General features: G+C 39.5%; 2 protein-coding genes across 6 annotated transcripts in view; one reads left to right on the top strand and one right to left on the bottom strand.

Annotated features, from left to right (window-relative positions):
• The window catches only part of rgl1 (ral guanine nucleotide dissociation stimulator-like 1), a 36,229-nt gene extending 34,670 nt beyond the window's left edge, over positions 1 to 1,559 (top strand). For both annotated transcript variants that reach the window (XM_077607218.1, XM_077607219.1), the window contains 4 exons: positions 1 to 159; positions 232 to 453; positions 562 to 676; positions 745 to 1,559. The exon at positions 1 to 159 is cut by the window's left edge and continues 31 nt beyond it. In XM_077607218.1, coding sequence (XP_077463344.1) covers positions 1 to 159; positions 232 to 453; positions 562 to 676; positions 745 to 965 — 717 coding nt within the window. In that variant the 3' untranslated portion in view covers positions 966 to 1,559. The remainder of the gene's footprint in view (positions 160 to 231; positions 454 to 561; positions 677 to 744) is intronic.
• abhd17ab (abhydrolase domain containing 17A, depalmitoylase b) overlaps positions 1 to 10,315 on the bottom strand; it is a 10,387-nt gene extending 72 nt beyond the window's left edge. The window contains exons 1-9 of one of the 4 annotated variants that reach the window (XR_013301332.1): positions 9,804 to 10,315; positions 8,981 to 9,276; positions 7,748 to 7,942; positions 6,488 to 6,667; positions 6,161 to 6,417; positions 2,717 to 2,769; positions 2,105 to 2,257; positions 551 to 959; positions 1 to 477 (exon numbers count right to left, since the gene is read on the bottom strand). The exon at positions 1 to 477 is cut by the window's left edge and continues 72 nt beyond it. Coding sequence is in view for 2 of the 4 variants with exons in the window: in XM_077607242.1 (XP_077463368.1) it covers positions 6,204 to 6,417; positions 6,488 to 6,667; positions 7,748 to 7,942; positions 8,981 to 9,270 (879 nt within the window). In the remaining 2 variants the exon portion in view is untranslated. Of the gene's footprint in view, positions 478 to 550; positions 960 to 2,104; positions 2,258 to 2,716; positions 2,770 to 4,821; positions 5,102 to 5,127; positions 6,418 to 6,487; positions 6,668 to 7,747; positions 7,943 to 8,980; positions 9,277 to 9,803 lie in introns of those variants that run through there. The other 3 variants (XR_013301333.1, XM_077607242.1, XM_077607243.1) reach the window with 3 other exon arrangements.
• Between the last annotated feature and the right edge of the window lie 444 nt (positions 10,316 to 10,759).

Below are 10,759 nucleotides of genomic sequence, written 5' to 3' on the forward strand. Positions count from 1 at the left end.
AGTTCTCCAGTTCGCGAGATGCCGCGCTCGCCGCCCACCGGCAGCTCCGGCGAAAGCATGGACTCGGTCAGCGTCTCGTCCAGCGACTCCGGCGCCCCCTCGGACGGCGAGGGCCTGGCTCTCGCCCACGGCCGCGCCGGCGACCCCCACCGCAACAAAGTGAGCCTCCCGGCGGCGCGGTGGGCGGGCGGTCTACCGTAACGCGGCTGACTTTTATCCCACCGTCCTCAGCTGTCCGAGTCGTCGTCCTGCACGTCGCTGCACTCCACGGACACGGGCTGGTCCGGCGCCGGGGCGTCGCCCTCGCGCACCCACCGGCGCTCCGTCTCCCTGACGCCCGTGTCGCCGTGGTCGCCCGGGCAGACGCCGGCGTATAACACGCAGGCGCAGGACGCTTGCATCGTCCGCGTCAGCCTCCAGAACGGCAACGGCAACCTCTACAAGAGCATCCTGGTGAGGCTAACCGCTAAAAGCTAGCTAGTTACAAAAAACAAAACAATTAATTATCTTTTCATGCAACTTGATTCTTGTCTAAATTTGGAAATCTTACCTTTTCACCAGCTGACGAGTCAAGACAAGACGCGTGCCGTCATTTCCCGCGCCATGGCCAAACACAATTTGGAGGCGGAGTCCGAGGAAGGCCTGGAGTTGGTGCAGCTCATCTCCGACGAGCGAGGTATGTCCCGCCCTCCTCGCGTTTCCCCGGAGACGCCCTCGCTCACCTCCCGTCTCCGACGTCTTCAGAATTGGTCATCCCGGAGAACGCCAACGTCTTCTACGCCATGAACACGTCGGCCAACTTCGACTTCCTGCTGCGAGCGCGGCGCTCGTCGGAGGCGGCGGCGGGGGAGTCGACATTGACGACCACGCCGGTCCAGCTGAGGCTGCGTTGCAGCGCCACCTTGCCTCGGACGCACCGGCATCGTTCCAGTTTGTCACTGCGCCTCAGCAAAGTCACACTGTGAAAAAACCAACAACAACAAAGATTTAAAAAAAAAGCTGCTGTGACCGGTGAAGCCTGTTTAAACAGACGAGGAAACAGCGCCCTGCGGTGGCCGCCTTGACTTACTACGCCTGGGATTTGCACAGATTCTGAAACGCCAACAACAGTATTCACTTATTCTCATTCTCGTACAGTGGTACCTCGAGATACGAGCTTAATCCGTTCGTATGACGAGATTCTCGTAACTCGAGCGGACGTTTTCCATTGAAATGAATGGAAAACCAATTAATTCGTTCCAGCCCTCTGAAAAAACACCAAAAACAGGATATTGGATTGGAAAAAATGTTTTATTTCTTCTAATTCGCCATTTATTAACAAAGTAACACATAACTAGTGGTTTAATAGTAATAAAATGTGTTTAATCTAACTAAAAGGGGTTCATTTTTTATTCCACGACAACGCACTCGTAAACGGAACAAACAAATTTAAATTAACTTGGATTAATATATACAGACACTCAAACATACGTTTAATGTAACTTTACACAAAACTGAATTCTAATTTTGTTGTAATCTTTTGTTACCTTCGTTTTCCGGGTTGGCGGTTTACCACGCCTCCACCCTCACGTTCGCTATCGATAGACTGTTTGCTGTTTTATTGCCTTCAAAATATTCCCAAAATGATGCACACAAATGTCCTCACAATAGGATAACGCACGACCACTTGCCAACGAGAAATCGTCTTTAAAGAACGATCGCGGGAGCTTCTTTCCTTAGAAAGAATAACAGGAAATACAATAGTTGAGCTTACCCACGTATTGATTGTGGGTAATGAAGTTTTATTCTGAGAAAGGTTGCCATTGCCTATGGGTGTTGTGTGCACGAGTATACTTCATTACCCAGAAAGCCCTCTTTTTGCATGCGCGTTGTGCGTTTCCTGGTCGTATGAGAAACTCGTCTGAATTAATTAGTTCCGTGCTCGTAAATATTGTTATACACGAAAGATATGCAAAAAAGACCTGGCTTGGTCGCATCACGAAATTTTGACCGCATAACGGGCGAATTTTTCGATCGAAATTTCCCCCGTAAGACGAGCATTATGTATGACGAGCGGTCGTATGACGAGGTACCACTGTATTATCGATAGTATTAAAAGACAAACCTGTGTGCCGCGTGACGAACGGCGCGCGTTCTGATTGGCTCGTCTCCCACGACGATGGGTCGCCGTTTAGGTGGATTATCCGGGTCGAACAAAGACAAAAAAAAAAAGGGGACTGCGAGAATTAAGTCGCAATTCCAATCGTACGTTGTGGCACTACGACAAAAAAAAGTCAGAATATTACAAGAAATAAAATGATAAAATGACCACTTTTTGCTCAGTGTTGTGCAAATTTCCACATTATTGCGAATTAAAACTTGTAATATTATGACTTGTCTCGTAACATGACGACTTTAATCTCATAATATTACAACGGATGAGTACATTCTTGTAATATTATGACTTTTCGGGTAGTATTACGTGTATTGTTATGACTTTAGTCTCAAAATATGAACTTTTTTAAAAATGTTTGTTCCTAATAATCTGTCGTACCAAACAACGTGACAATGTCTTTTGCTTTTTTATGTTCTTTTTTGTTTTGTACAAGTTATTTGTTGAAAGATTTGCCAAATGTGATGCCTTAGAAAAAGCTCGACAGCAAAACAGCAGTGTTAATCAAGCTGTGATGTAAAGAAATTATTAAAGAGGAAATGAAAAGTTGCAAGTGTCAGTTACCTCATTGCTTTTTTTCCGCCACAACTTCTGATGAAGAAAAAATAGAAAATGTACTGAAAAAGACATCAAACATTTAAGGTTGTTAGGTAGAGAAAAGTTCAAAATGTGGTTATAGTAAGGCTTTTTTTCGTAAAAAACGACATGGCTTTTTTCCGTAAAAAAACGACATAGTATAGTAAGGCTTTTTTCCCTAAAAAACGACATAGTATAGTAAGGCTTTTTTCTTAAAAAATGACATAGTATAGTAAAGCTTTTTTGTAAAAAAAACGAGATAGTATGGTAAGACTTTTTTCGTAAAAAAAACCCGACATGGAATAGTAACGCTTTTTTTCATAAAAAAACGATGATGTATAGTAAGGCTTTATTTCGTAAAAAAACGACATAGTATAGTAAGGCTTTTTTTCATAAAAAACGACATAGCATAGTAAAGCTTTTTTCGTAAAAAAAACGACATAGTATACAATACATGGTCGTTTAAGAAAAAGCCTTACTATACTATGTCGTTTTTTAAGAAAAAGCCTTACTATACTATGTCGTTTTTTAAGAAAAAGCCTTACTATACTATGTCGTTTTTTAAGAAAAAGGCTTTTTCTTAAAAAACGACATAGTATAGTAAGGCTTTTTCGTAAAAAAAACCGACATAGAATAGTAAGGCTTTTTTTCGTAAAACATGACGATGTATAGTAAGGCTTTTTTCTTAAAAAACGACCATGTATAGTAAGGCTTTTTTCTTAAAAAACGACCATGTATAGTAAGGCTTTTTTCCTAAAAAACGACATAGTATAGTAAGGCTTTTTTTCATTAAAAAAACGACATAGTATAGTAAGGCTTTTTTTCATTAAAAAAACGACATAGTATAGTAAGGCTTTTTTTCATTAAAAAAAACGACATAGTATAGTAAGGCTTTTTTTCTTAAAAAACTACATAGTAAAGTAAGGCTTTTTTTTCGTTAAAAAAAATACCTAGTATAGTAATGCTTTTTTTCTGAAAAAACGACATAGTATAGTAAGGCTTTTTTCCTGAAAAAACGACATAGTATAGTAAGGCTTTTTTCCTGAAAAAACGACATAGTATAGTAAGGCTTTTTTTCTGAAAAAATGACATAGTATAGTAAGGCTTTTTTTCATAAAAAAAACGACATAGTATAGTAAGGCTTTTTTTCTTAAAAAACAACAGTATAGTAAGGTTTTTTTCTTAAAAAACGACCATGTATACAATACATGGTCGTTTTTTAAGAAAAAGCCTTACTATACTATGTCGTTTTTTAAGAAAAAGCCTCACTATACATTGTATAGTTTTTTAAGAAAAAGCCTCACTATACATTGTATAGTAAGGCTTTTTCTTAAAAAACGACATAGTATAGTAAGGCTTTTTTTCATAAAAAAAACGACATAGTATAGTAAGGCTTTTTTTCTTAAAAAACAACAGTATAGTAAGGTTTTTTTCTAAAAAATCGACATAGAATAGTATGGCTTTTTTTCTTAGAAAACGACATAGTATAGTAAGGCTTTTTTTCTTAAAAACGACATAGTATAGTAAAGCTTTTTTTCTCTTTAAAAACGACATAGTATAGTAAAGCTTTTTTTCTTTAAAAATGACATAGTATAGTAAGGCTTTTTTCGTAAAAAAACGACATAGAATAGCAAGGCTTTTTTTTCGTAAAAAACGACGATGTATAGTAAGGCTTTTTTCTTAAAAAACGGCCATGTATACAATACATGGTCGTTTTTTAAGAAAAAGCCTCACTATACATTGTATAGTTTTTTAAGAAAAAGCCTCACTATACATTGTATAGTAAGGCTTTTTCTTAAAAAACGACATAGTATAGTAAGGCTTTTTTTCGTAAAAAAATGACATAGTATAGTAAGGCTTTTTTTCTTAAAAAACGACAATATAGTAAGGCTTTTTTCCTTAAAAACGACATAGTATAGTAAAGCTTTTTTTTCTTAAAAAACGACATAGTATAGTAATGCTTTTTTTCTGAAAAGACGACATAGTATAGTAAGGCTTTTTTTCCTGAAAAAACGACATAGTATTCTTTAAAAAACGACCATGCATAGTAGGATTTTTTTTCTGGAAGAGGCTATTTAATGTTAAATGAATAAAAGTATGGACCATATACAGGAAGGCTTTTTTCTTAAATAAAACAACAAAAAACGACTGTGTATAGTAAGGCTTTTTTTCATCCAAGTGTTCAATAAAAGTCGGAACAATCACGAGTTAAAAAGTCAGTGTTTCACCATAAAACGGACTTGATTTTTTTTCTTTTTTGAATAATAAATAAGTTGTAGCGGCTGCTTTTTAATCCTTAAGAGGATTTCGGAGGTAGACACCAGCTTAGTGTCCATCTGTCCACATTCACGTCCCTCCGTCCATCCACATCGTCTACAAAACACCGATTCCACACCAACTTGAGCTTTTATTCTCATTTTTATTCTATTTTTCGTCCCTCTGTGTTAACACACGAGTATAACAATCCTTTTTTTTAGTTCAAAACACTCAACACGCAAAAAAAGCATCACCTTGACAAAAAATAAACAAAGAGAAAAACTCATTTCCTTCACATTTTGGTTAGGAAGTCAAACAGAGCACACTTGAAAGACTCGATTTTTTGGGGTTAACTAAACAATCTTTTGAGGTAGATTGGTAAGCTTTTTTTTCACGTAATCGACACGTTTCGGCTCGACAAAAACTCAAGTAAAAATGTTAGTTTAGACGTGTTAAAAAAAGGGATCACCTGAGCAGATATCGCCTTTTTACTTCAGAAATCGGCGATAAACGTCCAATTCATTTGAACTGGCAGTGCGTACGAGTATTTCAAACGAATAAACTCCCACCTCAGACACTTTAACAACACTGTCTGCCATCCCTAGACATCTAATCCAATTAAAGTGGCGTTAGTTTTGTTTGGGAAAATAACTTTTTTTTTCAAAACCGGGTTTGTGTATTTCAAGAGTAATTTTGCCTATTCCACCATGACGAATAAACTCCTGCTTCAGAAAGTTTCATTCTAACGTATTGGCTTCTATCGCCGTCAATGGCCGTGTCTAGGAGTAGTTTGTCAATAATTCTCTTCTATATTCTATAATCATGAATAATCCTTCATTTTGGAAACTTTCCTTTTAACAAATTGTCTGCCATTGACGGCAATAAACGTCCAATCCAAACGAAGGGTGTATTTTCCCAGCATTTTTTGTTCTTACCCCAAAAACTGCCATTGATAGATGTCCAATCCAATGGCACCAGGTGTGCAAATTTATGAATGAATTTCATCAATATTGTCTCTTACGTATATTCTATCTTAAAGAATAAACTCCTACCACAGAAAGTTTGATTTCATCATATTGCCTGCCATTGACGACGATAGACGTCCCATCCGTTTGAACGTTGATCGGCATTTTCCAAAACGTTCCGTCGAGTTCCCGACGCCGAATAAACCCTCACCTCCGAAACTTCGGCCCGAGATGGAAGGCTCTTCGTCGCCGTATCATCCGATTTCCTGTCCGATGAAACGCCGCAGCCGCTCCAAGTACTGTCCGTAGAGTTCGATGTCGTTGTGTCCGGCGCCTTCCACCCACAGCGGCTCGACGGCTTTGGGGCAGCGCTCGAAGAGCGCCGGGCCGTGCGAGAAGTCGATGACCTCGTCCTCGGTGCCGTGGATCACCAGCACGGGGGACGAGATTTTGGACACTTTTTCGATGCTGGTGGACAGACCGCATCATGTTCGATCACCGGCGCCACCATTTTGGTTCTTTCGCGTTCGAGTCTTACTTGGGGAAGGCGTCGAAGCAGTACGTCTTTTTGGTTTGCGGGAAGGCCACTCTCATGCCGGACGCCAGCGGCGAATGGAGGACGACGGCGGCGCACTGGTGGCGCGACGCCAAGTCCACCGTGGGAACCGTGCCGATGCTTTGGCCGTACAGGATTACGCTCTCGGGACTGGCGCCATACCTGAAGGATAAAAAAAAAACACACAAAAAACATTAGTAACTCTTTCACCACCACAGACAATGATGTGTTTTTTAAAAACTAGCTTTATATATCTTTTGTAGACAGCCAATCCGGAAAGGTTGGTCTACAATATCCGCGATATTCGAGGGATTACTGTAGATCGATTTTCATTCATTTAGTTCTATTTACTGTTGCGAGTCCTGAAGGACCAAAAAACCCCACAAAAAAACATTAGTAACCACCACAGACAATTATGTGTTTTTTAAATACTAACTTTATGAGTTTATCTTTTGTAGACAGCCAATCCGGAAAGGCTGTTCTACATTATCAGCGATATTTGAGGGATTACTGTAGATCGATTTTCATTCATATATTTCTATTTACTGTTATTTTTGTCGCTGCTGTGAGTCCTGAAGGACCAAAAAAAACTACAAAAAACTTTAGTAACTGTTTCACCACCACAGACAATGACATGGTTTTAAAAAACTAACTTTATACGACTTTATCCCTAATAGACGCCCAATCCGGAAAGGCTGGTCTACAATATCAGCGATATTTGAGGGATTACTGTATACCTATTTTCATTTTTGTATTTCTATTTACTGTTGTTTTTGTCGCTTCTGTGTATCCTACCGGACCAAAAAATAATAATAATTATAAACTCTTTCAAAACCATGTGTCTTGGTTTTTAAGTCTATTAGACGACCAATCCGGAAAGGCAAAGGACAAAAAAAATGCCCTTGTTTTTTTCCATTTGTGTTTTCCCAAGTAAAAGTCAATGGCAAATTTTCACTCATTTATTTACATTTACTTTAATTTTTGTCATTCTTGTGAGTCCACATAGAGTAATAATGTGGAAATCAGGAGGGGGTGGGGGGTTTTGTGCTATGAAAGATAAAATTTTCCAGATCCAATCATCAATATCGATCAATTCAATTGATCCAGGGGTGCTTCAACGTCAATTTTAATGATTTGCTATATTTCCTTATGAACGCATTTGATCATGAAATAGTGTCGTTCTGTCACATGCTTTCATTTGTTTGGCGGCGGACATTTTGCCAAGAGGCAAACGGAGCCCACCTGGTGCGGAGCGTGTGCCAGGCGGCGTCGATGTCGGCGTAGAGGTTCTTCTCGCTGGGGCGGCCGCCGCTGACGCCGTAGCCCGAGTAGTCGTAGGACAGGATGTTGCAGTGGATGCGCGAACCCAGCCCGATGTAGAAGCTGCTCATCTGGCCCAGGTCCACCGCGTTGCCGTGGGAGAAGAGCACCGTGAATCTGGACAAAGGGGACAGCGGACCAACTCTGGTCACAAAAACTAGAAAAATCCAAAGTCGGGCCCGCCCGGAACTGACGAGAATTTGTCTCGTCGAGCCATATTGACCGTATTGGCCCGAATATAAGACGACCCCTTTTTTTCCCCAAGACTCAAGTTTGAAAAACGACTTTTTCAACACCAAATTCAATCTGTATAGACAAAATAATGACAGTGAATGTGAAACTATTGATTGAAACACTATATTCGAGAGATGTTATTTTGTCCCTTTAAATTCAGGCAAAAACGGTCACATCTTAATGTGAACATTTAAATATGGCAACTAAACCACAATCACATTTGTAAATAAATTATTTGTAAAATAAATTATTTGTAAAATAAATAAACTTTTGGTTTTTGCAAATGTAAATGAACCAATCTACTATAATAAAGCAACAAAAGTGCAATAACAAATATCAAAGTGTTCTGCATTCGCGTTAAAGATATCTGGCGGCATCTAGTGTTGTAAATGGGCATCATGTCTATACCCCGAATGTTAGACGACCCCCACTTTTTCAAGACTCAAGTTTGAAAAAAGACTTTTTCAACACCAAATTCTGTATACACAAAATAATGACAGTGAATCTGAAACAATTGATTAAAACGATATGTTATTTTGCATCATTCAATTCATGCAAAAACGGTCACATCTTGATATGTGAACATTTAAATGTCAACAAAATTGCAATTGCATTTGTAAATAAATGACTTTTTGGTTTTTGAAAATGTAAATGAACCAATCTACTGTAATAAAGCAACAAAATTGCAATAATTGCATTCACCACCAAAGTGTTCAGCATTTTCTTTAGATGTATCTGGCGGCATCTAGCGTTGTAAATGGATATCATGTCTATTCCCCGAATGTAAGACGATCCCCAATTTTTTCAGTCTTATTTCAATGCAAAAAAACACTGTCTTATATTCGGGCCAATACAGTAGTTTTCCGATTTAAAAAAATAAAATAATAAAAAATAAATAAATTGGTCTCGTGGAAGCCTTACCTGGAATCAGGTGCGCAGCGGACGTACATGATTCCTACGGGGTTCCCCCGACTGGATTGCGCCAGCGTCACCTCCACGTTGTCCAGCTCCCTCTGTGTGTACTGGAATTCAGCGCGCTCCGTCAGGTGGAGGTTCCAACGCTGCTGCGACGGCGGGCTGTCCGGGGCGAGCTCCGGGGTGAAGGCGTAGGTGGGCTCCGGCGGGAGGAAAGCCAGCTTGGCCGCGATGCGGCTGGGGCACGGCGGGCAGCAGAATAAGCCGCATAGCTCGCTGATGGAAAGCCCGTTCATAATTTGCTGCGGAGACGGAACGCCGTTAATTGGTTGGAAGGTGGCAATGTCCAGATGATCGACATACGACTATTTTTAGAGTATCGGATTTGGCCAGAAGTAGCGTGGGGTTTCAGTAATGTGTTGTTTTGCGACCAGTTCAAAAAGTAAAGAATTTTTTTACTCCCAAATACTATTTGTGAGGTTTTTTAAAACTATTTTTTGTAGAAGTATGAAAAACATCTTAAAATTTGACTTAAGTAGTACAATATTTGTTCCCACACAGGATATCATATGCATGGGGAAAAATTAACATAAAATCAATTAGAATTAATATAATTAATTGAGGTAAAGTCTTACAAAACGCCAATATAATATAGTTGAAAAATAAACAAACAAATACTTCAATTCTTAAAATGTAACAAAAGATAAATAGTAAAATGAAGTGCAGACACAAAGTATTTTACTAGGTTATTTTGCATCATGTTATTTAACTAAATTTATATTAATATTGAATACTGGTAATATAATATTAAGACTTAGACATTGGTTACCTGTTGAGGGCCGATTGTAATTACTTGTCCGAAGCAACGACGTCTCCTTCCGCCAGACCAAGTAGTTCGACGTGAAAATGCTTCTTTACCGCATCAAACTTAGACTGGAGCTATGTTACTTGCAGCCATTTTGACGAGAGATGAATGGAAGAGAAAAGCTTTCCCAAAAGTGAAGAACCAACGTTACAAATTTGTCAAAGGAAAGCAGCGTAATCATTCCTAATGGTTGGCTCCCGGTGCATGTGACGTCACAATAGGGTTCCAGACAATGGCCGCTAAAACTAAGCGTGCTAACAATAAGCCTTACCGGTTCAGAACAATGAAAAACCTGTTCTTAAGGTGCTAAAACGAGGTAAACAAAAGCAGGAAGGCTTTTTCCGTTGCATGCCATTGTGTCCTGGCGAACGTCCATGCGACCGTTAGTGTGTCCGCTCGTCCCGGAATTTGTGTTTTTAATCCATGTTCATGGCGTGTTGTGGTTAGTGTGTGTCGCCGCATACGGAAGTGACAGCTGACCGGATGTGACGCGATGGTATCCACCTGCTATGTGACCAATAACAATGCATGACCATAGAGACAAACGTCGCTGCATGTCGGCCATTTTGCGTCGCGGACGTTTGCTTAGTATAACATTGACTATCAATATTATTTTGTTAATACTACTGTCATTATTATATTATTACTGTGAAATAGATGTTTTTTATGAACGTTGGAGATGCAGTAAATTCATTTCATACTCAACTGACAGCCAATGAATTAATTTGAATATAAATATTTGTTTCAACATAAAATCTGGGTCATTGTTATGAACCAAACCGTTTGGAATTATCATAAATGTTGTGAGTTTAAGGTATCGGTATTTTAGTGGAGAATATCCAACACAAGATGGCCACAAACTACTTATGATGCTGACTCTGGTTTTAAACATCTAGCCTAGTAAATATGATATTTGTGGG

The sequence above is a fragment of the Stigmatopora argus genome, chromosome 8 (assembly GCF_051989625.1).
Source record: "Stigmatopora argus isolate UIUO_Sarg chromosome 8, RoL_Sarg_1.0, whole genome shotgun sequence".
In the NCBI taxonomy this organism is placed as follows: Eukaryota; Metazoa; Chordata; class Actinopteri; order Syngnathiformes; family Syngnathidae; genus Stigmatopora; species Stigmatopora argus.